Source organism: Perognathus longimembris, chromosome 11, assembly GCF_023159225.1.
Source record: "Perognathus longimembris pacificus isolate PPM17 chromosome 11, ASM2315922v1, whole genome shotgun sequence".
NCBI classification, from domain to species: domain Eukaryota; kingdom Metazoa; phylum Chordata; class Mammalia; order Rodentia; family Heteromyidae; genus Perognathus; species Perognathus longimembris.
In genome coordinates this window covers 33,348,366-33,375,483 of record NC_063171.1, presented here as the reverse complement: position 1 = coordinate 33,375,483, position 27,118 = coordinate 33,348,366, and the positions used below count along the sequence as shown (strand labels likewise).

Below are 27,118 nucleotides of genomic sequence, written 5' to 3'. Positions count from 1 at the left end.
CCCTGTACTGCAGACTAGGCTACAGATGCTCCCACTACCAAGCAGGGGAAATTTCTGCCCTTGTTATGATTTAGGGGATGTTCTGTTGTTAATGGGCCAGAAAACATTTTTTAATGCAGTGACTTCCAGACTTTCCAAGGACTGGAAGGAATCGAGAGGGTAGGCATTGGCTGTAATCTAATTTTTCTCCCATAATACTTGCTTCTCTCCCTTTCTCAATTGCTTACCTTCCAGTGTAATTACCATCGCGAGCATTTCCTGTTCATCCCCTGTAGGTACACCACATTGCGCCAACAACCCAGAGCCCAGCAGGAATATACTATATCCTTTGCCAGTGTTGATCGGGGCTTGATTACACTTCACGGCTGTAATTCAAGCCTGCTAATCCTCCTCTGCGGTAGGAAAAGAGGTCTGTTCTATTAGATAAGCTGATTACTGTCTGGTGTGTGCTTCATGCCTAGCAAGAGCTGTTTCTATGTGGAATTATTGCTGGTCGAGGTCTTTGCCTCTTTCCATAGAGGGAGCTCACTTAAGGGTCCGGGAGTCAGGCTTCACCTTGAAGTCTAGGAGGGGTGAGAAGTGGGGGCATTGATTACAGCTGCTTTTCTCTGCACCTCTACATTGGAGGATAAATATTTACTTTCTTCCTTTGTGAATGTCAAGAGCTAGATAAGATACACAGAGCCAGAGACTCATTCAAAGATGGCCGGCCCCAAGATCTCACACCTTTTGATGAGTGCGGAGCCCCATCTTAGTGGTGTGTCGTCTTCAGGGTTAAGTTAGCGAGAACTTCAGTGGGAACCAAGTTGAGTGTGTGGTAAACTTGACAGCCACAGACTCCAAAATGCCTGACCACAGGGAAGGGCTGCCCACAGAGACCAAGTGAATTCTTTCTCACACTTTAAAGAGATGTTTGCTTCAAAGCCACAGAGGCCTAGAAACCACCTTTGCCTCACCCCACTGGTCCAGCTCTGGTGTGGTATGCAGCTTGTGGTTTAGGTGCCTCTGCTCAGCCCTTGCTCTTCCGGGAGGAGGAAGGGCATTTGTTACAACTGTCTGTGAATTGAAGTTGGACTGATTTATGCTGGCTGCCATCTTGGAATTTCCCATTTGTGTAGGGCGCAGAGTCAGGGCTGTGCTTAAAAATGGCTCTTCAATGGTGAAGTTCTGCTCATATTTGCTGGATTTAATGTTGTGAAGATGGGTGGGAGATGAAATGATTATATGTAGACACCAGTACCTGGCCTTTGTTAACCTGAGTAGGTGTTGGGGTCTATTTGTCTGTGTGAATGTATGGCAGTCTACCTTAGAGTAAATGAATACAGATGAATGTCAACATGCTTAATTGTGAGGTCGTTGGGGTGAATACATTTCCTCTACACTGCTGTATTCTAATGAGCTGTATTCTAATCATCAGTTTATCTGTCCACTTTACTCCACGAAACCATCCGTTCCTTTGGGGCAGGCATTTTGTCTTTTTATATCTGTGTCCTCTGACTGGCATATAGTAAGGATTTAGGGAATGAGCTTTTTGATTTAATGGGTACATAAATTAATACGAGAGACTTCAGTAAAGAGAGGGGACCTACCAAAGACTGAAAGTAGGGTGGGAATTGCTAGGCATTTATCACAGCTCACTGTGGGAGGGAGGGTTCCTTCCTATCTTCCTTTCTTGATTTCTTTTTATGAAGCAGACAACCCACACTGCCAGGGTCTTGGATGTTCTGAGGGATTAAGTGCATAGTTGGCATACATTCACTGCCATACATTCACACAGACAAATAAACCTCAACACATACTCAGGTTAACAAAGGCCAGGTACTGGTGTCTACCTATAATCATTTCATCCTCCACCCATCTTCACAACATTAAACCCAGCAAATATGAGCAGATAGAAAAGAAGGACAGCAAAGCCATGTGGTGTGTTAGGAGGGAAACCCTGACATGTGATAGGAGCAAGGACCCTGTGCGGTGTCCTCAATATCAGGGTATCCCTAGTCCATGTAGCCCTGGATAGGGTCAAGCCATCCTACTGACTCAGGAATTATACCACACCAGGTTCATGTAACAGCACCATCCAATCCATAGACATCTTGAGAGTTAATTTATCTCCCTCTCCCCTGTCCTCTAACATGATGAACTTGGTCCTCTTCTTTTCCCTCTAAAATCTCCTCTTCCTTTTCTTTCTTAGAGATCCACACATTCTTCAAGTGGAAGAATTGGAATCCCAGAGAGAGTTGTTTTCCTTGAAGAATAAATTAGCATACAGTGCCAGAAAGTAACTATAGAAATGATTGCACACCACAAACAGAGCAAAGTTTTAAATCTAATTTGAGCAAAGCAAAGTTTTTTGGATGGGCATTGATGAACTACTTTCCCTTCTTTCATTTGAAGGGATTAATGAATCTCAGAGCTCACTATGCTTGTCATTGTGTTCATGGGCTGCTGTTTCTAAATCTGGGCTACAGTTGAAGACTGGCTGTCTCTGCTAGACTCTTTGCATTCACATTTGTGTGCTCTGTGTGTGTGTGTGAGAGAGAGAGAGAGTCAGAGACAGAAACAGGGCTTCCTTTCAAGGGTGGAAGTACAAGCAATAGACGTCTTTTCTTCCCCATGTGAAGTGAGTAAATGCTTGGCTATCAAAAGAATGATTGAGGAAATTGCTCCTTGACACTTACCCTAGCATCATTGAAATACCTCAGGAGTTTTTAGAATTAAGAGATGAATAACCATGCTGGACTCCATAGTCTGACCCTGGAGCCAAACTCAGCATTTACTCAACAGACATCAGCACTGCATGTGGTGGTTCCAATGTCTAGGGTCCTGCTAGCCATAGGACTGAAGGAGGGAAAGAACCAAGACAGTTTCTGCTTTTCTTTTCCTACATCCCTTTTGCTTACCAGCCAGATGACCATGGAGTCTCCAATATGTTTCTACTAGCCTGACTGTTAGGTCCAGAAATATGGTTTCTTTGCCTAACATAGAAATCTCTAGGTTTATACCCAAATCCATTCTCTAAGATCTGAAAGAGAGCTGCATCAACATAATTCACACTGATTTACAGAATACAAAATTGAACCAGCTCATTTTCTAATCTTATAGAAAGGCTGCTTTGAGATAATTTTTGAAGAAGAGAAGATAAAGCCGAGATGATTTTCTAACTTCTGTATCTTTTGAAGGAAGGGGGAATATGTGCAGATATAACAATCCTAACACAGTACACCCATGCTTCTTTAATTAGTGGATTGCATATGCCTTTCTTCACATTCTTTCTGTGACCCATATGCCATTTTGGTGGCAAATGAAAATAGACAGGTAGCCTCATAGTCCTGATTTACAATTGGAAAGAGAATCAGGAACTGAAGGATAGTCCTATTTGGGGGGTGATGTTGAACCTTAAGATCAAGATCAAGTGCCAGCTGCCTAGTACATTCATTAAGAAGCAGACCAACTTCCATTTCATCTCTCCTTTTCTAGTCACCAAAAGTGAAGGCAGATTTAATTGTTACAGAAGTGTTGGTCCAATTGCGTTCTTGATGGTATCTGTGTGACTTTTTGGTTACATTAAGACCTAATAGGTCAGGAGGCTTTGCAGCTGGGGAGACCATATCTTTTGTGTTCTGGTTTAGGGCAGTTTTGGAAAGCAGAGAAATGAAATTTTGCAAAAGGGAGCAGGCTTCTGTATTGACCTCTTACCCTGTGAAATCTGCCAGCTGCCACTTGAGGTCCTGCTTATGAGCCTTTCTTTGCCACCACCTCTTCTTGCATGGACACAGCTGTGAGGCTTGCAGGTTAGTCCTGATGCAGAACTCGCTGTGTGCCTTTGGGCCATTTTTCCTCCCACATGCCTCAGTTCCCACATCTGAACAAAGAGGGTACTGTATTCCCCCCTCCCAAACATTTATGTGACAATAAATTCACGTGTGCTAACTTTTGATAAATTGATTTGTAAAATTTAGCTCCCACTGAAAGACATATGCTGGCCAAATACTGGTGGCTCGCCCCTGTATTCCTAGCTATTTAAGAAAGGCTGAGATCTGTGGATTGTGGTTCAAAGCCTACCTAGGCACAAAAGTCTGTGAGACAACTAATGCCAGTTAACCAACAAAAAGCTAAAAGTGTGCTGTCACTCAAGTGGTAAAATACCAACCTTGTGTAAAAAAAAACAACCAAGTAAGACTGATCCTGATCTTGAATTCAAGCCCTAGTACTGACATTAATAATAATACATGATGGCTGCTTCTGTTCCCCTATTGTCTATTTTCCAATCCTAACAGTCTCACTTCCTGTGTTAGTTCCTTCCTCATGATTTCCCAGACTCATCCATTTCTCATTGGCTTTAAATTTAGTATGAGGCTTACTGGAGAGTAGATCCTCAGTGTGTCTATTTAATGGCAGCTGACGGGGAGATCAACATGGGTCTTTCTAGATGTAGACACTGGTGAAATAAGCAGAGATAATTGTCTCACCTATCTTTCAGGAGACTGGATTGACTAGCACACTGGGCATCAGTGACTTCATGGAAAGTGGTTCAGCTTGCTAGTGGGCTCTCATTTGAGTCCAGAGTGGCTCAGGGGCCAGACTGATGTCTGGCTAATGGAAGAGCTCAGGAAACTTCAGAGTAGATATTATGTATTAGTAGAGAGATGTTGGCTCACTCTGTGGAGGAGGAAAACAAGACACTTATTCAGGGAAATACGGTAGGAACCACAGTAAGTAAGGGCCAGCCTCAGGGAGGCAAATCTTTGAAGGAAAATTAAGATAGTGCCTCATCTGTCTCTCTGTCAACCATTGATGGATTTAGCCAGCTCCTTGTGGTGCTAAATGCTTTTTGATGATGATGGTCATGATGACCACTGTACCTCCCCACAGGGGTAGGCGCCTCTGATGTGAAGCTTCAGGGGAGCAGGGGGCATCATCTCCTATGCACAGAGAGCAGGAATGGGACAAAGATCCCATTTTACCAGCGTGTAAAGGCAACAACAACAAAAAGCCCATCTGAAAATCAAGCCTAATCGCTCCCATCTGCTGCCGTGCTGCTTCTCCGCACGGCCTGCCTGGATGTTTGCCGCACACGCTAAGTAGCACATTATTTTCGATAAGTTGCAATCATTTACTCGAAATCTACTTCTCCTTTAAAATGTCCCTCTGGAAACAGGAATTTGAGAAAGGCCTCCTCAGAATGGAAGGCGAATGAATGCCTGCACTCAAGTTCAAAAAAGGCTAAACCCATTTGGCCATCAGGCATGTGTGTTCAAGATTTCAGGCACTTGACTGTCTGGAGGAGAAGATGGGGCACCATAGGGATCTGTCTAGGAGAGCAATGTCACTCATAAAGGCTGAGACACTCAAGAAAAAGCACAGGAAAGGGTGGGGCATGGTGGTGCACACCTGCAATCCTAGCGACTTGGAAACAGAAGAGGATTACAGTTTGAAGAGAAGAGAGAAAGGAGAGGAGAGGAAAGGGTAGGGGAGAAGGGGAAAACAGAAGACATGAGAGGACAACAGAGAAGAGGAAGGGAGGGGAAGGCAAAGCAAGGCACAAGTTTTGCTCTGGGAGAGTCAGGAGATGATGACCCTGCAGATTGGTCCTCAAAGCAAAAATATCAATTATCTCTTTATGTCAAGACATCAAGTCACCCACTTTCTTGGTCCCCGTGAGTTGTTTATGCAGATACCAGGCTAGAGGAGATTTTTTTTTTTCTGGGTTTGCAAGCCAGAGTCCATAGTCTCAACTCCCTTGTCCCCAAGAATAATCACAACCAGGCATCCTTACGACGTGCCTCCCATCCAGGAGGAGAATCTAGACATAGGCGCTGGCCATGCCATTTTGTCATCTGTGCTTCCCAATCAGTCAGTAGTTTAGGGCTGGTGCAGGCTACTAGAAGTTTCTAAGAAGTAGAAAAGCCTCCTGCTGTGCTCTGTGTCCTGCTGCCCCTGCATCTCAGTGACACATTAGCAGTACAGTGCATGCTCTGGTGGCTTTCTGCAGTGAGTGGCTCATCAGGTCTCATGGAAGGACCTGGAATGCCCTTGCAAGATGGCTGGCTGTCATTTTGTGGTTATGGAAAAGGGAAAGTTGATTAACCTGTGCTTCGAGATGGACCTGAGTTACATTGCCCATAGACCCAGTGTCCTTTGGGTGGGAGACTCTGCTATCACCACAGTATAGAGTTGGTTTCTTCTTTCAGGAGAATGCTCTGGGGTCACTCCTCCAGCACTCTGCATGTGGGCTGCTCAGTAGGCTGGCTAGGGTATGGGCTTTTTTATTGTAGTATAAGGAAACATCCCAAAGGGAGAGAGAGATAGAGAGAGAGAGAGAGAGAGAGAGAGAGAGAGAGAGAGAGAGAGAGAGAGAGAGAGATTGCTGGTAAGTTATGGACATACAGCCTAAAGTAATTTGTTAGAACTTAATCTCACTTTGCTCTACATGTTATATTTGCCTTGAGCTAAGAGTCTTCGGGTCTTTCTCTTCATTGCTGAGATGGCAGAATGCTCTTGTCTGACTTCTACACATAGCTACCCCTCACCACTCACTCCTGCACCCTCAAGGACCAGTCCCATCTCCTTCCCCTATGGTTTCCACCCCAACACCCTGAGGCTTCTCTTATTGCAGCTCATGGCCCTGGTGTGCCCAGGAAAGGCTTCACCAACATACCAAACTCTCTCTAGTTCACCTTGAGCTCTCCCCTTTAGCTACACGGTATTTCTGTGACTTGCCTTTAATTCTTAGATGTATTTCATTCTCATCTCCTCTGTATTCCCCTAACCAACATGAAATTACTCTGCCTGGTAGATTTCCTGCTGATTTTTTTTAAGTTTATATAAGTTTGGATTGGTTAAGCTTCCAAAAAGCAAACAAAACAAAATGAAAATCCTAAAAAATATGACCTAAACAAAATACAGGTGTATTTTCTTCTTCGAGAGCAAGGGAGAGCATTTAGGCTGGTCTGAGAGGTATGGAGGCTTCTATCTGTTTTTATGTTTTTTACCAAAGGTTAAGGCTTCATTTCCAAGAACAGGGTTGCATATGTTGCAAGAAACTAGCAGACTCGCCTTTCTCTTCACTTGTACCAACATTCTTCTAAACCATCCCTGAGATGATTACTCTTGAGGTCTCATGGGAGGAGAGACATGTGATGTGCCATATCTCATGCCTCCGCATAAGTAATAGCTTGGTTCTCCTGCATATCTACATAGGTGAACTTACCATCATCAGTAGTGGCTCTCCCAGAAATAGGAGCTATGGGACCCAGTCAGTCCTTTCTTCCTGCTGCCTTGAAGCAAAACACACTGCCTCTTTCTCTCCCACACTTCCACTTTCCATTTTGATTCAAAAGATTATGGTTCTAATGGAGAGAGCCATCCCTTCTACAAAGAAGAAGATGAGGTCGAGGGAGCTAAAGTGCTTGTGCCTTGTTGATAGATTCCATGGGTGAGGGTAACCATCAGCAATTGCCTATCTGCTGGCTTTAGAACCAGAGGCAGGGTTAGACCGTGTCAAGACTAGTTTATCAATGACTTCTATAAGGACCCCCTCAAGGTCCATAACTCATCACATTAGCAACATTGCCTGGGAATTATTCATCAAGTTTCAAACACTTGGAAAGTTTCTTTGGATAGAAAAATGATCTCTATTTCAAACTTAGTTCTGATACTATTGTTTGGAAAGTTGGGGGGGGGGATAATAGTTCTACTATTGTTCTGTCCATAAGTTTGATTTGTCATTAGGATGGAGGAAAGCATTTGTTTTCCTGAAACAGTGATGTTATGAGCAAGGTGAGATCACATGGGATGCACAGGTGCCAGCACAACTTCTTTTAATAGTTGAAGTGTGGCGTTTCTGTCTGTCTCAGCAAGAGGATTGTGAATCCTGAATCCTATCCAGAGTTAAAACTTCAACATCATTCACAAAAGCTTGGGGTATGAATAGAATCCTTTCCCTCTTCTGGTTAGAACTGATGATTCCTTTGAGTGAGGATTTGAAAGCAGCCATGAAAAATGTCTAGGCTCATGTGTCTGGTACATATTAGACTTCCCTGAGCTAGTGGGTTTCTAGGAGCTTCTTTCAGCCTCCAGAGAGCTGCAGCTTCTCCTGTGCCCCTACCAGGCTGCAGGATACTGATTAAAGTTTTCTGTCCCAAGTAGACAAGGCTGAGGGGGCCCTAGGTAAAGTGGAAACGCCTCAGGCTTTAGAAGAAACAGGATCTTTCCTAGGCTTGGTTGAAGATGCAAGGCAAGGGAAGGAAGACATGTTGAAATGTATTCTAGGAGAAACTATCAATAGATTCCTCAGCGCTGATGGTATCCATCAAAGCTTGCCTGGAATCACAGGTAGTGTGTTTACCTTTACAAGCTTAACCTGGTTCCTTCTTTGTTGCTGATTCCTAACATACTGATGCTACACTCTTAACTGACATCACACCTGCTTTTTTATTCTTTCCAAAGGGACTGTGAGCCATGTTTGGTGGTATATGCCTATAATCCCTGTACTCAGAAGGCTGAGGCAGTAGGCTTAGGGGTTCAAGACCAGTCTAGGCTTCATAAGTGAGTTGCAGACAAGCTTGGACTACATAGTAACAATATCCATGTGTCAAAAAAGCAGTAGGGGGGCTGGGAATATGGCCTAGTGGCAAGAGTGCTTGCCTCGTACACGTGAAGCCCTGGGTTCGATTCCCCAGCACCACATATATAGAAAATGACCAGAAGTGGCGCTTTGGCTCAAGTGGCAGCGTGCTAGCCTTGGGCAAAAAAGAAGCCAGGGACAGTGCTCCGGCCCTGAGTCCAAGGCTCAGGACTGGCCAAAAAAAAAAAAAAAACAACAACAAAAAAGCAGTAGGCCAGGAATGTCGATACATGCCTGTGATTCCAGTTTCTTCGGAGATGAAGGTAGGAGAATTGTGATTGAAAGGTAGCCTGGGCCAGGTTAACCCATGATCCTTCTAGAGGCATAGCTCAAGTGGCAAAGGCTCTGAATTCAACCCCCAGTATTGCCAAGGAGAAAAAGAAAAGAGAAAGCCACGTTTTTAAACCAACCATCAGAAACCTAGCAATTACAAAGCACTAGCACATACTTTTGTTTAAAAAACAAAACCCAATTTAATGATTAAAAGAATCAGGGTAAAGTTGGTGTCTTTAGCAACTGTTCAAGGATGAAGGCACTGCGGCTGAGAAGGCGATGCCATCCATCCTGTAACTGGCTTACATGGATTTACCCAAGAGCAACTTCATTCTACTCTTCTGTCGTGCCATGGAGCCCAAAGAGCAGTTCCCATGTGCATACTTCCCTGCACATGAGAACACAGCAGGCGAGCTACTCTCCCATCTTCCTGCAAAGAACCAGAAAATGCTTGCAGGAGTCTCTGACTAAGCTGTAAGCCATTTCCACTTGAAGGCAAGAGCATATTGAGAAATCTCTCCTGCTGTCTGTGGTCTCTCCCTTTGAGTAAATACCAGTATGGAGAGAAACTCTCATCTATACAGCCAGCTGCCGACCGCTGGCTCCCCATTCCTCATGCTCCTGCTGTGTAAGTAGGATGCTGCTCCTTGTATCATGTGTCACAACATGCAATCCAGGCCTCCCCCTCCCCATGCCAGTCCCTTGCCATGGCTTTTCCCCTCCTCTCAAATCACTGAGGATGTCACTCTGAGGCCAAAGTCCGTGCAAAGCCATGCCATCCTACCACCCCTGCAGTGCTTCTCTTTAGGGAAAGTGGTTTCCAAGCAGTGATACAAAGCTTTAGCTATTAAGGACCAAAGCCCCTCACCCAGGCAGCCGGCACCCATCCAGAAATGCAGGAGCCTGTTGCCCAGTGCTTCAGCTTTCTATGTGCCAGCTGGACCAGGGAGGCTCAGTGTGCCAAGCAGCGAATGTGTGAATGGGATCTACGCCCGTACAGCCCCTGAGAAGTAGAAAATCCATGTGACCGGATCCGCCAGAACCAACCCAGCAACAGGGATGACAAGGGGAAAAAAAAACCTAGTCTGTTTCTCTAAAGAAAACCCTCAAACATAAACAAACAAACAAACAAGCCCAAGTCATCTCCAAAGTGTCATATATTTTGTTTTCATCCCTTGTCTTAAAACGTTGCACAGAGTTCTGTGTGTGTGGCGGCTGTTGGCCAAATGCAAAGAAATGAGTGGATCTTCGAGTTCCTGGAAAGACTACTCTCATTTTGAAAGTCAACACAACCAGGCTCCCTATAAATGCTCAATAAATATTTGTGGGATGACATCTGGAGGAACGCAGAGTCTTGCTGTGGTATGATGCAAACCCCTAGGTTCCTCTTTGGTGGTTATAAGTTGTTGATATAACTACTGAACAAGCCAAGGTAAAAAGTTAAAAGAGTTAAAGGTATTTGATCTTCAAAGTAAATGCCTCAGAGAAAGACACTTTAATAAGAGACCTTTGATCTCGACAAAATCCTACCTTTGCTCATAGGGTCATTGAGTTTCTAAGAGACCTCACATCAAAACTGTGCTGCGAATCCAGTGAGGTTTACGACACTCAAAGGGGTGTTGGGGGTCCCTCATCTAAAGAGGCTGGAGCTCAGCATCAAGGTCTTCCCATGGAATTGAAAGATATAAACTCAGGAGGGAACTGTGTGTCTCAAGCTTATCAATGGCTCTGTCTGACAGCCATCCACCATGCAGATCTGTCAAATTCAGGAAATCCAATGATTGATCATTTCCATTTGCTTGTTAGACAACTCTTTTTAAAATAACCAAAATGTCTCCCTTTTACACTCTCAATAGCTTTCCCATTGAACAAACCTAGTACTGAGAATTAGCATGAGGAATATCCATAAACATTACTCTTGGGTTCCACGTAGCAACCAATGAAAGCCTTTGGTCTCACCTTTGGTTTAGAATCCAGTTATAGCATGCTGTGTTGCACCTGGAGAAGTTCCCAGCATGGAGACGTTCATTGTGCTTGTGAGCAGTGAGAGGAATCGGAGAAAGGAAAGCTGCCAGGGTATCCACTGGGTTTTTCAGTCAGAGGCCTGGGACTGTGGCAGCTTTAAGAGCCCACAGGCCTCATAGTAGTTGGGGTTAAAGTACAGGAGTAGAAGCATGTGCTTTGAAAGTCTGATTCCCTGTTAGCTGTGTCTTGGAGTCTCAGTACGCAGCTCATTCCTGGCACCTGGTCTATATCAGATATGTGTTTCATTGTTAAGCCGTGTTGAGAAGGGCCATTGGTAGTGATGTCGTGTTTGTGTGGCTTATTCATTACCTGTCCTGCTATCAGCCCACCTGGCAATTCTTCCCCAGGTAGACCCAGACCTTTTGCACAGGTAACATAGACTTACCGGAGACATACCAAGTTAAGGCCGTGCAGCTCTGACTTAATTGCTAATCTGGTTTTGCCTGTTTAGAGTTGTCAGGTTTGAAAAGGCAGATGTGACAGGTTTTTGAAGTGATTATGGAAGAAGTGGCAGAGAAAAGGCATGTTGGCTCTGCTAGGACTTAGAACTGGAATGTAGCAGGGAGGAAAGACAGGTAGGGTGTGTTTGGAGGGAGGGAGCACATAGACGGAACTAGCTACCTGGCCAAGAACAGTGGCCCAGGCCAAGATCTGTGGATGTCATCACTCTGCATCCTCTTTGTTTTCTTCTCTCTTAAGAGGTACTGGATTTGATCTGGGCACTGGTAGTTCACACCTGCAGTTCTAGAGGCTGAGATCTGAGGGTTGTGATTCAAAGGCTAGCTTGGGCAGGAAAGGGCATGAGACTGTTATCTTCAATTAACCAGCAAAAAGCCAAAAGTGGAGGTGCAGCACAAGTGGTGGAGAACCACCTTTGAGTGAAAAGTCCAAGGGGGTAATACCCAGGGCTGGAGTTCAAGCCCCAATGCAAGAGAGAGAAAGAGAAAGAGAGAGAGACTGAGAGAGATACAGAGAGAGAGAATGCCCCAAAAGATCAGGTCATCTCAATCTCAATCATATTGTTAAGACAGCAGGTGCCTGGGCTATCCTGGGATAAAGTGGTTATGGTTTAGAGCATGCCTGGTGGCTCAAGGACTTGAGACTGCATTTATAGATGTTTCTATCAGGGCACGTTTCATGGAGAAGGACTCTGGGCTGAGATTTAAGATGGAACAAGACCCAGAAAGTAGATTTCTGTGGTGAGAGTGAAGAGGGTAGTCTCAGAAGGCTCAGTGATTCAATCTGTCATGGTGCCATTAGTAGAAAGGTGTAGTGGGAGAGAACCAAAGTAAAGGATATTACAGAAATGAGGCGATCAGTAGAAAGAACTTGCATCCTTCCTTTCCCTATCTCACATCTGGTCACTTAGGACACCCTGTGGGAAATGAGCACTAAGCCATTGAGTGCTGTGTGCATGTGAGTTTGGGCTGGGTCTTGTTTGCTCAATTTAAGGAATAGTATTTTGCCTTTATAATCTTTAGTTATCTTTTGTGTAAATTTGCAGCCTGGCTCTGTTTTCTAAAGGGGAGACCATGCAGTACGTGCAAGTGCTTTATGGACAAGTTAAAGGTATAACTGAGGTCTCAAGATGGGCACTTTGCCCTGTTTCTAAAACTTCGAGAGCAACCTACCTGTCTAAAAACTGCAAGGGCAGTCCAATCCCTGTCTTCAAAGTTCTGTCCCAGTGGGAGATGGCAGGGCAGCTTTGGAGTAAGGTGGGAAAAGCTGCAGCGTCCTTGCTACTGTCGTGGTGGTGTTAGAGAAAGGACTGAGCTTCAGGGGCACTGGGCTGTCTGTGGAGAGGCATCTGCCTTCCCCAAATTGTCTACCTCTGGCCTGTCTCTCCGATTCTCGTATCTCCATCTCAGCTCTGTGTTGGATCCTGGCCTGTGGTTCAAGTTTTAGGGAGGGGAAATCACTTTCTCTATAGATCTGCTCTCCTTGCTCTCTGCCTCCCAGCCCACCGGTGATGGCTTGAAAGTGAACAGGGGCCATTCCCCCAACCCTCACCTGGACCCTGGAGGCTGAACTTGTCCTTGATGAGGAAAGAGTGCCCTCTAGTGGAAGCCAGCTGCAGCCGCTCCAGAACCTTGTAGCTCAACCAAGGACCCAAATAAAAAACAATCTCCTCACAGCCAATGTTCTTGGGTGAGCCTCTGGGTTAGGTTTGTTTTTCTCCTTTAGTAAAAAACACTAAAGAAAGAACAACAGGAGAGCAGTTGTGAGAGCAACTCCAAGCATGACGTGTCAGTTCCTTATCTTGAGAGTTTACTAAAGGATTAACCCCAGGGCATGCTATAGCAGCAGGTGGATATGGCCTCAGAGTTGGTGACAATTTCTCTATAAATCACTTACCCATCTCCATTGGTCTCTTCTGTGAAGGAGTAGACTTACAAAAAGAAAACATCTTGCTTCTTTCTTTCAGAACTACTCCTATATGGGTTAAATTATCTTTGTGCTGTACCCAGGCCGGCCAGGCTGCTACCTTCTTTTAGTGGCATAGACAAGGGTTTTGGCCCTTTAAAGTCTGTCTTTGGAAAAGCAGTTTGTCTGAGGAGGCTACAGGAAGGGGAAGGGAGCCCAAGATGCCCTTCAGGGAGGCGGGAACTTGATCATTTGTGATGGCTCTGGATTAGGTAACCAGTGGAGGCTGGTTGAAATTGGATCTTGGAGGATGAGTGTCCTGGCAAAAGGTTCATTTGAGTCTTGCATGGTGCTACAGAGATAAAAAAAAAAAAAGAGCTTTTAAATAATCATTTGGTCTCCTACTCACCAGAGTGCTGGCTTCCAACAGTAAGTAGGGTGACATCAGTTATGCTTAGATGTATCACCCATTTTCATTTATTTATGTAATGATGGTGGGATTTTTTTTAAAATCCCATGGACTAAATGAACAGTTTCTGTATCGGTGAATCCAAGAATCCAAGTATGTTTTTACCATGGCATATTTAAATTCTCTTTGTTCTGGACAGGAAGATAAGCATACCGTGTGTGTGTGTGTGTGTGTGTGTGTGTGTGTGTGTGTCCATGCATGTGTGCATGTACTAGTACTGAGGTTTGAACTCCAATTCTATTAACTCTTAGAAAATCCAAACCTCTTTTTAAAAGAAGTGTTCTTGTAAAAGACTTACAAAATAATAATAATAATAAAGCTAAGTGAAATTCTAACACCTTTATTTGCTCTCTCCCACGCCCTTTACTAAATATATCCTTTATTATTGGAACAAAAGCATCAAGGTATGTGGCGTTAGTGCTGTAAATGTTGAGGCTTCTCTGACACTTCCCAGCAGGAAGGCCTTTGCTCCAGATTCTAGTGTCCTCTGCCAGTCCTATCACTTCCTTTCCTGTGTGATAAATTTTAAGGTAAATAATATTAGTTGGGTAGGGAGGAGAGTTTGTGCAGGATAATTTGCTTTTTCTCCATGGTTGTGTGTACAGAGTGGAGTGCAGGCACAAGTGAACACAACAGGAGGGCCAAGAGGAGAGAACACATACAGCAAACAACAGGGACAGGGGAAATGGTAGTGGTGGTCACGTGTGCAGTTACCTGCCTGGCACCTGGAGGAAGCAGAACCAGAAATCTATTCTATGGGCCCCCATCTCTCTGCCTTTTTTATTCCTTTTCTCCTACCTGGGGAAGGGAAGGCAGGGAAGGAGAGCTTTGGCCTAAGCAAATGATCAGGCTAAAATGAAACCATCAGTAGTTTATTAATTTTTTTAACTTTGTGATTGTTTCCATGAATATCTTTATTGACAAGGCAATTAAAATTCACCAAGTAAAGGAAAACATCCATTACTCCTGCAATCACACAGACACACACACACACACACACACACACACACACGTGTGCACGCACGTACCACTTTAGAGAGTTAGCTGGACCAAGAAGAGGCTTCTGGGTTCTTGTACCAAATGTAAGGAAGTCAGATTCTCCTCAGTGCCTTCATGGTCTGGGAAGCAAGAAATGCTTGCCATGTTCAGTTCGCTCTGCCTTTACCAGTGACAGTGTGTTCTTCCAAAGGCTTTGGAGATAGAAGTCAAAGCATTCAAAGATCAGCCAAAAGGGAAGTTTCCTATCATCCTATCAACTGAAGGAAGAGTTCATTGGAAAAAGAAATCCACAAAACAAAACTCTACCGTCATCTAACTTTGTGGCCTCACCACTATGGAATTTTTATTTACATGTAGGACATCACATTTTCATGTGTGACAGAGATAGAGACATTCACTGGGACCTAGAGTGTTGGCTGTGTGGGGCTGTAGATTGCTTTTCTCTATTTCTCCTTTTTTTCTCTCCCATACTTCTTTCTTACTTCGTCAAGGAGCACAAATTAATACCCTGTGCCTTTTACCTTTGGAACTCTTCACTGCCACCACCGGTGCACATGGCACAACCTTCCACTTGCCTGTCCCGTGTTGCATGAGAGTCATGCCCTAGTTTTTCTTCCAGAACAGGAGTTGTATTTCCTTCAGAGCAACTTTCAAGGTCGGTGCCTGTCATGCACGCTGGAAGCCAGGAGCATGCGGGCACAGTCAGCAGGGTTTGCTGCTTTATCCGTGACGCAGTGCCCTGAACATTGACCTGTCCCACTTGCATGGAGCTCGTATCACCATCCCTGTCACAGCTCGAGGGACAGCTGGTACAGTCCCTGTCCCCTGAGGGCTCACCAGATGCACCTGCCCTGAAACAGTTCCAGACTGGTTGCTCTGGTGTTATCCCTCCCCTGGGAGAAATAGACCCTGCCACCTCTACCCGGAAACGGGAACAAACAATGCCCTGTTCTTCTGCCAATAAATACTTTCTCTCCATTCCTACCCTATCCCAAATTCTCTTTAATTTATTTATTTAATTGAATATGCTCTTCGTGTTTCCTCTCAATAGAGTCTTGGCTGCTCACAACTAAACTGACTTTAGAGAAGTGATTTATTTTATACCTGATTGTGTGGAAGAAGTAGAAATATGGCCTAGTTCTTCTGTTGGTTTGCTAAGTCACTTACTCCTTCTTAGCCCATCAACCCCAACCTCAAAGGTGATCATCAACTCTCGGGGCCACAAACAGTGGCTCACACTTGTAATCCCTGCTATAGGAGACGGAGATCTGAAAGATCATGGTTTGAGGTCAAAACTCTATGTCAGTCAACAAACCCAATAGGATGGTGTGTGTTCATAAAGTGGCTACCGTTTGGTCGAAAACTCCATTCTACCAGAACATAAGCTGGTTTCCTTGAATTCCTTGAAACATCTTGTTAAAAGTGCCTTACCCCTTGTCCCAACAAGACAGAGCCCTTGTCACTTGGAAAACCTGGGTCTCAACTTTTAGAGCTAGATGTCCCTTCTTCAGGACTAATTCGTTTTCCTGCTCTTCTACACTTTTGCACTGCCAGCTAGTCTGAAGAGAGAGATTAAGATTTCATTTCATTAACTGGATTTACTGAACTTAAATTATTTTGTGAATAATTTTTTTAGATTAGTCAATGACTAAAAAGAAAGGCAATGAGGGTAAAACCACAAGTTCACAGAGATCTAAAATAAGAAATGAAGAAGGAAATGCTTCTCCTTTAATTGAAATTTGGCAGTTTGAAGACAAGAGTAAAGAAGTCATATTCTGTGATATGGTTTATGGTTTAAATTTTTGTTGTTATAAAACATACAAAGTTCCCAGTGTTTTTCAAGCTTATAGCAATGGCATTAAGTACCATCACATGATTATGCAATCATCAACATCTTCCATTTTCAGAACTTTCTCCTTCCCCAAAGGAAACCATCCCCATAAAAGACTTCAGTGTGCCTGGAGCCTTTCCTCAGTCCCTGGTTACCACCATTCTGCTATTCTAGCTACCGAGTGCCAATGGGGTGTAATCCTGGGAGTCTTGGAGCAAGTTTCCATGTTGAAGGCTTCTCACCCTCCGGGTTCCTCTTCTCCAGCCCCTTTGTTTAGCCATGAGACATGTGGTTATTAAAATATTTTTGCCTTGGGTGACTCCTAATTCTTCCCTGTCTCTTTGTCTTTCCCTATAGTGTTGAGTATCCGGGGAGCCCAGGAAGAAGAACCCACAGATCCCCAGTTGATGCGACTGGACAACATGTTGTTAGCGGAGGGGGTGGCCGGACCTGAGAAGGGTGGAGGGTCGGCAGCAGCGGCAGCCGCCGCCGCAGCTTCCGGAGGGGCAGGCTCCGACAACTCGGTGGAGCATTCTGACTACAGAGCCAAACTCTCACAGATCAGACAAATCTACCACACGGAGCTGGAGAAGTATGAGCAGGTAACCACAAATGGGGCTCTTGGGCCTGATCAAAAGGGTGGGACAAACCTGAAACCTGGCTTTCCCCATAGGTGGGTCTTCTTGTATCCAGCACATCCCAGCTAACCTCTGAGCCCCTGACCAAACTTGAGTCCACAGAGTCACTGGTCTTGAGCACTGTGAAAAGCCAGGCATTCCGTGGAAATAGGTCATTGTCAGGGTGACAGGGTAAAGATGCTTAATCCTTGATTCCAGTTAGTACCTCTACTTGTCAGCTCCACTATTTAGAATTCCAAAACGGAAGCTGCGATGGTCTGCATTAGGGTTTTCCCACAGTCTTTACAGCTTTCCCCTGGCCCTCATCTGCCCCTTATTTACAATCATTGGAGGCTCCTGGGCCCTCTGGATTTCCCTAAAATACTATAGAAAAGAATAGTAAGACATGACAGCCCCTCACTCTATGCAAACTAAGCTCAGTGGAAAACCAGTTATATCTCCTCTTTTAAAAAAAATATTTGATAATACACACATCCCCAGTAGAAAGAGTCAAGCTTCCCAGAAGACCGTAAAAGTCAACCCAGCCAGATTCCAATCCTATAACTCTACTGCTCGGCCACAGGACTGTGTTCTGCAGACTACCCTGAAAGCTGAAGGCACATGACAAGGAGCTATGGATTTGATGATAAAAATCATGTTTTGCTTGGGGTGCCAGGGATTAAACCCAAGGCCTTAGGCATGCTAGGCAAGAGTGTACCACTGAGCTGCCTGTCTAGCCCATAAAAATCATATGAAGAAACAATAAGAAAGACTTTAATTAATCAACATAAATGTAAGGTGTTTTAATGATAATACAGCTTTCTCTATTAGAGACATCCTCCTTCCCCTATCCAGCAATTCTGTTGCTGTGGTCACTGAAAATGCAAATTTATTAGAAGTCCTTTAGCATCACATGTCCTCAGATTCTACGACTGAGTTTGAGTCTAGAAGAACATAGAATTCAGTGTTTGTCCTTTAGCCCAAGGGTTCTTACTAGAACAATGCCTGGCTGACCCCACTTAGCAGTAACAGAGTGAGGACGCCTGCGTGTACTAGAGCAATCAGCTTGTCCTCTGTTTCCTCCATGAGCTAAATTGCTACACCAAAACCAGGCTGCTGATAGAAATATTCTCTTCTGAAACTTCTCTTGGAAACGAACCTACTATAATAAAGATGGTGGAAATTGGGAGTTTAAGCAGAAGCGCCATATATATAAACCAAATGGTGGAGGTGTAGGCAGTGGTAGTGGTCATCTATAGTTATTAAAATTAGAGTGTACAAAAGCATCATCTCCTGATTTATATGGGCACTTTCCAGTGACAAAGTGAATACTGCCTAACACATTCTGGATGGTTAATAATTTATTAAAATTAGTTGTGTTGTTAGTGATAATAAATAGCAGAATGTGGGGAGATGGTACCATTAACCTTTCAGCTAGTGTGTCTGAGAAATACATCTTTTTTTTGTTTTTCTCCAACATTTCCTCACCAGTGTGTGTGTGTGGGGGGGGGGTGCTTCTTTACAAAGTAGGAAATCTCAGTTAAGTAAATGTCACTCTCCACTTTAGTAGTACCTAGATGAAATCACCAAGTGAATTGTTTACCAGTTGATTCTGCTGTTCTTGTTTTATTTATTTATGATGGTAGCAGACAGCCACACAATTAGCTACCATAGCTCCACTCACCCCTAGTTCCCCCCCAACCCCCCCAACAACAAAAAAACCCTCTCTGAATTAGGCAGTGTTTCATCCTGAGGTTATTAAATAAAGAAGCTTCTACAGACTTTTATTAGAAAAGAAGGAAGAAAATTGTCTTATTCATTAAGTGGGATTGGTAAAACACTTTTTTAGCACATCAAGTTGATAGCTAAGGAATTTAAGAGTGAGCATATTCTAGCAGATAAAACCATGGTGTCAGGACCTGGAGTTCTTATCTAAGTGCTGTTTATAAAAATGATCCTCTTGTCACGTGGCAGGGTTCTCCAAATTTTGTAAATCATGTCCTTGGAGTACGGACAAGGCTAAAGCACTTCTGCTGAACTGGGTCTAGTTCATTCAGTCCAGCTAAGAGAGCTCTGAGATTCCACTTACTCGTATGTATGAGATGGGTGGCCAGAGCTACTTAGCCAGAGCCCAAGATGAATACAGATTGTCTAGTCTATGTAAGCATGCCTGACCTTTGGAATCTTACAATATTCTCTAAGAGGACTTCTCTTTCACTCACAGTTCCCCAAAACACTTTTTGTCAGGGCATGGGAAGTTTCTTTTAAGATATTTTCCTTCCCAGCCCAATGTAGTGGCTCCTGTCAATAATCCTAGCTAAACAGAAAGTGCTAGGGTAGACACAAACCACCATGCTTTTTTATTTATTGACGCAGAGTATCACAAACTTTTTAGTCTAAGATTTGAACTATAGTCTTCCCAATCTCCACTTGTTAAGCTGCTAGGATTATTGACAGGAGCCACTATGCAAGGCCCTCACTTCCAACTCCAGCCCCACAAACAAAGGGGGTAGTGGAGAGAGAGAAGGAAGAAGGAAGTGAGGCAGGAAAAAGAGACATGAACAGAGAGAGAAGGAAATGTCCTTGCTCTGTGGGGGCATTTTAGCTTTGGAACATGGCTCTCAGAAACCTTCATCTCATGAGGATTCTAACTAATCCTTGGTACTCAGCTTACTACCTAACCCACTCTGAACACTTGGCCTCGGGGAATCAATCCAGCTTCTGACAGTACAAGACTGGGGAACTGAGGATGAGTTGTGGATAGTTCAGGTACTGGGAGGATCTGGAAATCTCAGTGGTTGTGTCCTGTCCATCTAAAATGGACATGGAGCCCTGGCTGTCTGCCCTGTGTTCCTGAGCAGCTGTTCAGCAGCTGCTTTGTTACACCTCAGCAGTGGGGGAAAGGACTCCACTGTCTGTTTATTGCAGAACAGAAAGAGCCTGGGATAAAATGTCCTGACTACACATCAGATACCGGGGGAATTTTATTCACCATAATGAAGCACATTATGATTAGCTGAGCACTGTGGCTTTCCAGCTGAGAGCTGGAGTGCCTAGCAATGCCTCCTCCCCTTCAGCTCCACTTCCTTTGAGCCTTGTGGAGAGGGTGAGCATTTTCCCCCAAGACATGGCTGGGATGTCTGCACTGTGCTCAACACTCAGCCTTTTGTCCTGTGTCCTCGGAACTTCAGCTAAATCACTGCTGGGTTTTATTTGTCCCAAAGCATTGTCCTATAGCACTAGAGGCTGGGTTGGACAGGGAGTAGGCTTTCCATACAGAAAGCATGTTTGTAGAGCACTTTTCTAAGTGGAGAGTGAAAGGCTACATGGACCTGATGTGTGGCTTTGTCTTCAGCATGAGCCTACAGAATGGGAAGGAAGTATTTATTTATTTTCTTTACCAAGAGGAGCATTGAAGTCTGGGGAAGCTTACTTAGTCAGAATAATACGTAGATTTCTCAGTTATCTGTATTTCAAAGGCGTACTTGCATCATGGATTTGTAGGGCCCAGCATACCTGGCTACATGAAGTAACTCACTGACTGTTGTTCCCTACAAGCTGGGATTCACATCCCCATAGACCAGGACTCAGGCAGCCTGTGCTGCGTCCATGCCAATGGTCCGTTCCATGCACATGTCATTGGATGTACACAAGAGCAGAAGTATTTTCCCTGTGTAGAGGATTGGGAATGACTTCCACTCTCCAGTGGAGCAATATGATACTAGGTAGTTAAAGGATTTGACCAAATAGTCAGACAGGGGTTCAAATAAACCCAGTGCAATAGATGTTTCTGGGCATGAACTTTTGTTCAATTCATAAGTCGACTAAAAGTTCTTTAAAAAATATTCAGTGAGCACACCCTACTGCTGTTACTCCTGCATTATTAGGACATAGGAAAGTCTATAAAAGAAAACAACAACAGTAATACAGTGTCCTCAGCCTCAAGAGTGTTTCTGATGGTACCGTGAAGTTGGAGCCCTATGAATCCTTAGTTATTCGGTTCCTAAAGCCTCATCTGGTCGTTTCCATTACAAAGCTAATACAGTCTTAGGCCATTACTGTGAATTAAGCAGTGAATAGATATTTTATTGACCATCTGCTAGAAAAATGAGTGTAGATGCTAAGCTAAAAAGAAGCACAGTGATTTTAAGAAAAGTGAAGTCAGACTGGAGCCCCTGGCTTGGTAGATGCTGCATTCAGAACCTGCTTCTGCCTCTTTATTGCATGCTGTGTACCCAAGGGAAAGGCTCTTCCCCTCTCTGAACCACATTTTCCCAGCTACAAGGCAAGGAAATGGAGAAATTTGATTTCTCACCTGACTTACAAAGGTAATGGCATATTGATCAATAACCTGGGAGGCTTTATTCCTGCAAAGATACTTTCTGGATCATCTAAGTTATGTTCCAATGCTATTTGTACAAGATTCCAGGAGAAAGATGCTTTTGTACAATAAACAGACTGAATCTTCAAAAGACCAGCACAAGAGGACTTTTTGAAATAAAACTAGAAATAGAAGAGTGGTAAGACATCTCATGGAAGAGCTCTTAAACCTTTCATTTCTCTGTGATTCCTCTCAAATTGTTTGGCTGTTTCTGTATCCCCAAACTGAATATTGAGAAGCTCTACCTAGTCTAAGACAATGAGTGAGGCAGAAAGCTTGTGATGTTGTTTGACTCTCAGCTGTGGCGATGAATTCTGCTGCTTTGCACTTGAATCTCAGTTCTTGCCTCTCCTTGAGGAAAATCATAGGGAAAATAGATTAAAAAAAAAAACAATTAAGAATTTTCTTTTCGGGGCTGGGAATATGGCCTAGTGGCAAGAGTGCTTGACTCGTATACATGAAGCCCTGGGTTCGATTCCCAAGCACCACATATATAGAAAATGGCCAGAAGTGGCGCTGTGGTTCAAGTGGCAGAGTGCTAGCCTTGAGCAAAGAGAAGCCAGGGACAGTGCTCAGGCCCTGAGCCCAAGGCCAAGGACTGGCAAAAAAAAGAAAAGAATTTTCTTTTCCATAAGAAAATTGAAATCATGGTCAAAACTTAGGAGCCACAAAGGATAAAAATAATTTCTAGGTAGTCATCCCACATATACACACTGGTATTGGGAGCTGAACTCAGGCCTCTCACTCTTGATCAGGATTCTTATTCATAGCTGGTGCTGTGCCACTTGGACCACACTCAACTAGAATTTTGCTGCTTAACTGGAGATAAAATCTTGAGTACTTTTCTGTCCAGACTGGCTTCAAACCATGATCCTCCAGATCTTAACTACATGAATAGTGAGGATGAAAAGCATGAGCCACATGTAATACCAGCACCCGGCTGGTAGTAATTTATTCTATCCATGTGACTTGACAAAGTGTGACAAATGTAGGAGGACAAAGAAGAGCAAGGCACAAAGTGACACAAAGGTATTCTGATGTGGGAACCATCTGGTTTCAAGTTTATCTCTATGACATTATTGTTACTTGTGATTTTAAAACATTCAGTTGAAGAAAACACAGATAGATTCTTTATAAAATAATAATAATAATGCTATGTGCCAGTGGCTCAAGCCAGTAATCGTCACCCCTCTGTGTTTCCTGTCCCGCCATCGCAGGCCTGCAATGAGTTCACCACCCATGTGATGAACCTCCTGCGAGAGCAGAGCCGGACCCGACCCATCTCCCCAAAAGAGATTGAGCGGATGGTGAGCATCATCCATCGCAAATTCAGCTCCATCCAGATGCAGCTCAAGCAGAGCACGTGCGAGGCTGTCATGATCCTGCGCTCCCGCTTCCTGGATGCGCGGTAAGTGCACTGCCGTGGCATGGCCTGCAGAGAAACACTCAGCCCAGGGTTTGCAGTACATAGTCTGACCTTCCCTAGAGACTCCACTTGGGGTGGATGCGAAGCCTAACAGTTGCCTCAGGACAGACAGTTTGGGAGTCAGAATCACCGCTATTACTCAGGCTGAGTGAGCAACAAGGAAGACAGCCATTGAGAAGGTGACAGTACATGCCATAGCTATGGGCCCGCAGCCCTCTGACTCTTGTGCTGCACTGACACAATCTACATGAAAGTCTGCTCTGTTCCTTTGAAGGACGGAAAGAAGCTTCCCCACACTTTCTATAGGCAGGGCTTAAATTCACTTCAATTCAGGAAGCATGCATTCCTTTACTAGGTGCCAAACTCTGGGATAAGTATTCTAAGTACATATTCCTTGCGTATACCTGGAGTTGGCCTGATAGAACCATCTGGTTTTTTGTTTGTTTGTTTTTAGTTTTTTTAAATCTAGCATTATTGTTTATTATTTTACTTGTGAGTTGAAAACATTCAGTTGAAGAAAGCATGGATAGAAAAATCCTTTTTTTTTTTTGCCAGTCCTGGGGCTTGGTCTCAGGGCCTGAGCACTGTCCCTGGCTTCTTTTTGCTCAAGGCTAGCACTCTGCCACTTGAGCCACAGCGCCACTTCTGGCCGTTTTCTGTATATATGGTGCTGGGGAACTGAACCCAGGGCCTCATGAATAGGAGACAAGCACTCTTTGCCAGTAGGCCATATCCCCAGCCCTGGATAGAAAAATTCTTAAAAGAAGAAGAAGAAGAAGAAGAAGAAGAAGAAGAAGAAGAAGAAGAAGAAGAAGAAGAAGAAGAAGAAGAAGAAGAGGAAGAAGAAGACGAAGAAGAAGAAGAAGAAGAAGCAACAAACATCAGTAAGATCCAAACTAGCCCAGGCCAAAAAAGTGGCAAGATCCCATTTCAGTAAATATAGCCAGGCTTAGTGATTCATATCTTTAATCTCAGCTATGCAGGAGTCATAGTTAGGGCAATTGTAATTCAAGGCTAGTTCCAAGGAAAAACTCAAGACAGAAAAGAATGAAAAAAAAATACAACTAAAGCAAAAAGGACTAGAGGCATGATACAAGTGGGAGAGTGTCTGCCTAGCAAGTACAAGGTTCTAAGTTCAAATCCAGTACACCAAAACCAAAACAAAGCAAAAACCCATGAGAACAAAGAACAAGTGATGAGGTGTTTTTTTTTTTTCAGTCTCTCACTCAGTAGACTTTGGATTTATGTGAGTACCTTTAATTCCTTTTCAGACTGCTCTCTAGCCTGTATAATCATAGTGATAATCATATCTTTTTCTTGGTCTGGAGGAATATTTTGATACTTGAATTAGCACACAATTCAGTGCCAGTATGCCTTGTGACCTATGGTTCATTGTAAATTCGTTATCTTATATGAATACAGATACCATCACTTGTGATTTCAATTCTTGAAAATAATCCCAACCTATGACTTTTATTATAGAATACTACATAAGTTTCTGGCCGTTTATCATTTTATAATCTCCAGTTTGGTCCTTTTTCAGTCACAAAGAAAGATCGTGGCTTCTCTCGGGTTTGTGTTCATCCCTGAAATCATGTATTATTCAGCTGTCCCACTCGTCTTTCTCCATCTTCACAATTGTAGTCTTTACAGTCCTTGGACCTCTTTAAAGCTCCCTGGCATCTTCCAACTCTCTTTTATTCACTGTTGTTCTGTGTTGCTTGGCATACACAATGAGAAGGCCAGCTTGCAAAATGTATCTCTGGGTCAATGGAATTCCATAGGGTAAGTCAAGAGAAAGTAAAAATGAAGTCCGTTTTCCCAGATGGATGCAGTAGTGATGGAGAGGGAGGAGCAAAGCCACCCTGCAGGAAGACCCTGTGTGCCTCGCCCTCATCCTGCAATCTGGTGCCAGCCTGGCGTCTGTAATGCAGCCCCTCCTGAACAGTGTAAAGTGCAAGTGACTGGTAGCCCCTCTCTCTAGGCCCTTCCTTGGGGCTGTAGCTGCCACCAGGCTGCTTGTTGTTTCATCCCCATGGTAACTCCTTTAGTTAAAATGCTGGAGTTGATATTTATGTTGGCAGATACTGAAAAAAAAAAAAAGAAGAAACGTGGGGTTCAGAGTGGGTGCTTTTCAAGAAGGGCATGGGAGAAGAGGGCAGAGCAGAAGCATTGTCTCATTGCACTTCTCTCTGCAGCAGTTTTACTGTGCCCAGTTGAAGGTCACACTGTAAATGACACAGAGCCAGGGCAGCTTTGTGTGCCGCTCCTTTCACTTCCACCAGCCTCTGCCTAGATGGGCTCAGTTGGCACCGGAAGGACAATTGCTCTAAGACAGGGTCTTTTTTTCTTGCTTTGGTTGCAACCTTTGAATTGCTACATTTGAGCCAAGCTTGGAAATGAACCTCTTGTCATTATTCTTCTTCTTTTATTTTGTCCACATATTTATTGTCAGTGAAACACCATCACCCCTAATGCCAGTCCAAGGCTAAGCAAAATAAGTGTTGGCCCAGACTTCCTAATTGGGGAATTCATACTGCTTTTTCCAATGATTGAGAAAGCTAACCAAACCTTAGTAAGAAGGACAAGACAATCCATGTGTTGGTTGAAACCATGAGGCTGATAGGAAGGACCTCATCAAAAAAAGACTTCATGGAAGATGAAGAAAATACAAAGAGGACTTGATTTAGTAATAGGATTAGTCTTTGTAATCTAATAGGTATGTAGAGTTGACTGTCACTACACTGTTGTAGAACATCCCTTGTATTAGCTTTCTATTGCTGTGTAGCAGATTACCACTGATGTAGCAGCTTAAAACAACCTGGGGGGCTGGGAATGTGGCTTAGTGGTAGAGTGCTTGCTTAGCATGCATGAAATCCTGGGTTTGATTCCTCAGTACCACATAAACAGAAAAATCCAAAAGTGGTGCTGTGGCTCAAGTGGTAGCATGCTAGCATTGAGCAAATGAAGCTCAGGGACAGTGCCCAGGCCCTGAGTTCAAGCCCCAGGACTGCCAAAACAAAAAACCTACAACCCTGGGTTTATTATTTTGCAGGTCTTTTTTGCTGTTGTTGGTCAGGTGTTTGACCACAGCTCAGCTGCATCTTCTGCACCTGTCTTGATGAGACCTGTCCACAGAATGATTGTGGACAGAATTTACCTCCTAATGTCTGGGGTACTGGGAATGTAGGCTCCTCCAGGCTATCTCTCCCCCCAGTCAGTTTACAACTTGACTACTTGTTTTCTTCAAGAAGCCAGCAAGAGGAACACTGCATATTAAGACTTTAGCCACATTTCCTTTTTTATTTATTTAATCATAATTAATTAGAACCTGATCATAGGGTGATAGCCCTTCATGTTCGTCATTCCAGCCCCTCCCACGGGGAGAGTTTGCCTACCAGAGAGGGGTACCTTAAAATTCTGCCCACAAAATTTCTAAGCACTTGGCCCCAGATCTTCTTCCCTAATATCAGCCTAACTGTGAGAAAAGTTTATGTGGGATGACAAGGAATACTTTTATAGTAAAAAAGAAACACTTATAAGCCCTCCTAATTATTTCTGAGCAAACTTTTTCATGATTTGTTGTCTGTAGCATCTTGTTGGAGATAGCAACAACATCATTAATGGGTGATTAGAATTACATCATGCACTTTCCCCCAAAGAAGAAAAGGGCAAGGAAGAGGAAAGGACATTTATCAAAGTGGCTTATACTCTCAAAAACTCCATTTTTGTATTTGTAAAATGAAGCTAGTTCTATATACAGGAATAAATAAGATAATATGAAAAACAACCTTAGTATGGTGTCTGGCATATAGTATCCATACTATAATTTCAGTGTAATGATAATAGGACTATTTTACTGTCTAATATTATCAATGTCAATATTCCATTCTGGAATTACTAGTGGCATGAATAGACCTATGGTTCAAGGATGATTGCTCTAGTGATTCTATTAAAGAGGACCTGAGTTGGAAAATAGACTATAGGGATCCATTGTTGAAGATGGTATTTCAAAGAAGGGCAACAGAGTTGAAGTATGAAATACCTTCTGTATCTTATGCAAATAATCAGAGCAAATGGCTCTTGTTTGTAGCTAACTCTGTGGAG

At 43.7% G+C, this 27,118-nt stretch overlaps 1 protein-coding gene across 7 annotated transcripts in view; it reads left to right on the top strand.

Annotated features, from left to right (window-relative positions):
- Positions 1-27,118, top strand: part of Pbx1 (PBX homeobox 1) — a 293,956-nt gene that overhangs the window by 201,712 nt on the left and 65,126 nt on the right. For 6 of the 7 annotated variants that reach the window (XM_048357480.1, XM_048357486.1, XM_048357483.1 and 3 more), the window contains exons 3-4: positions 16,945-17,189; positions 22,803-22,993. In XM_048357480.1, coding sequence (XP_048213437.1) covers positions 16,945-17,189; positions 22,803-22,993 — 436 coding nt within the window. Of the gene's footprint in view, positions 1-9,035; positions 10,262-16,944; positions 17,190-22,802; positions 22,994-27,118 lie in introns of those variants that run through there. The other variant, XM_048357482.1, reaches the window with a different exon arrangement.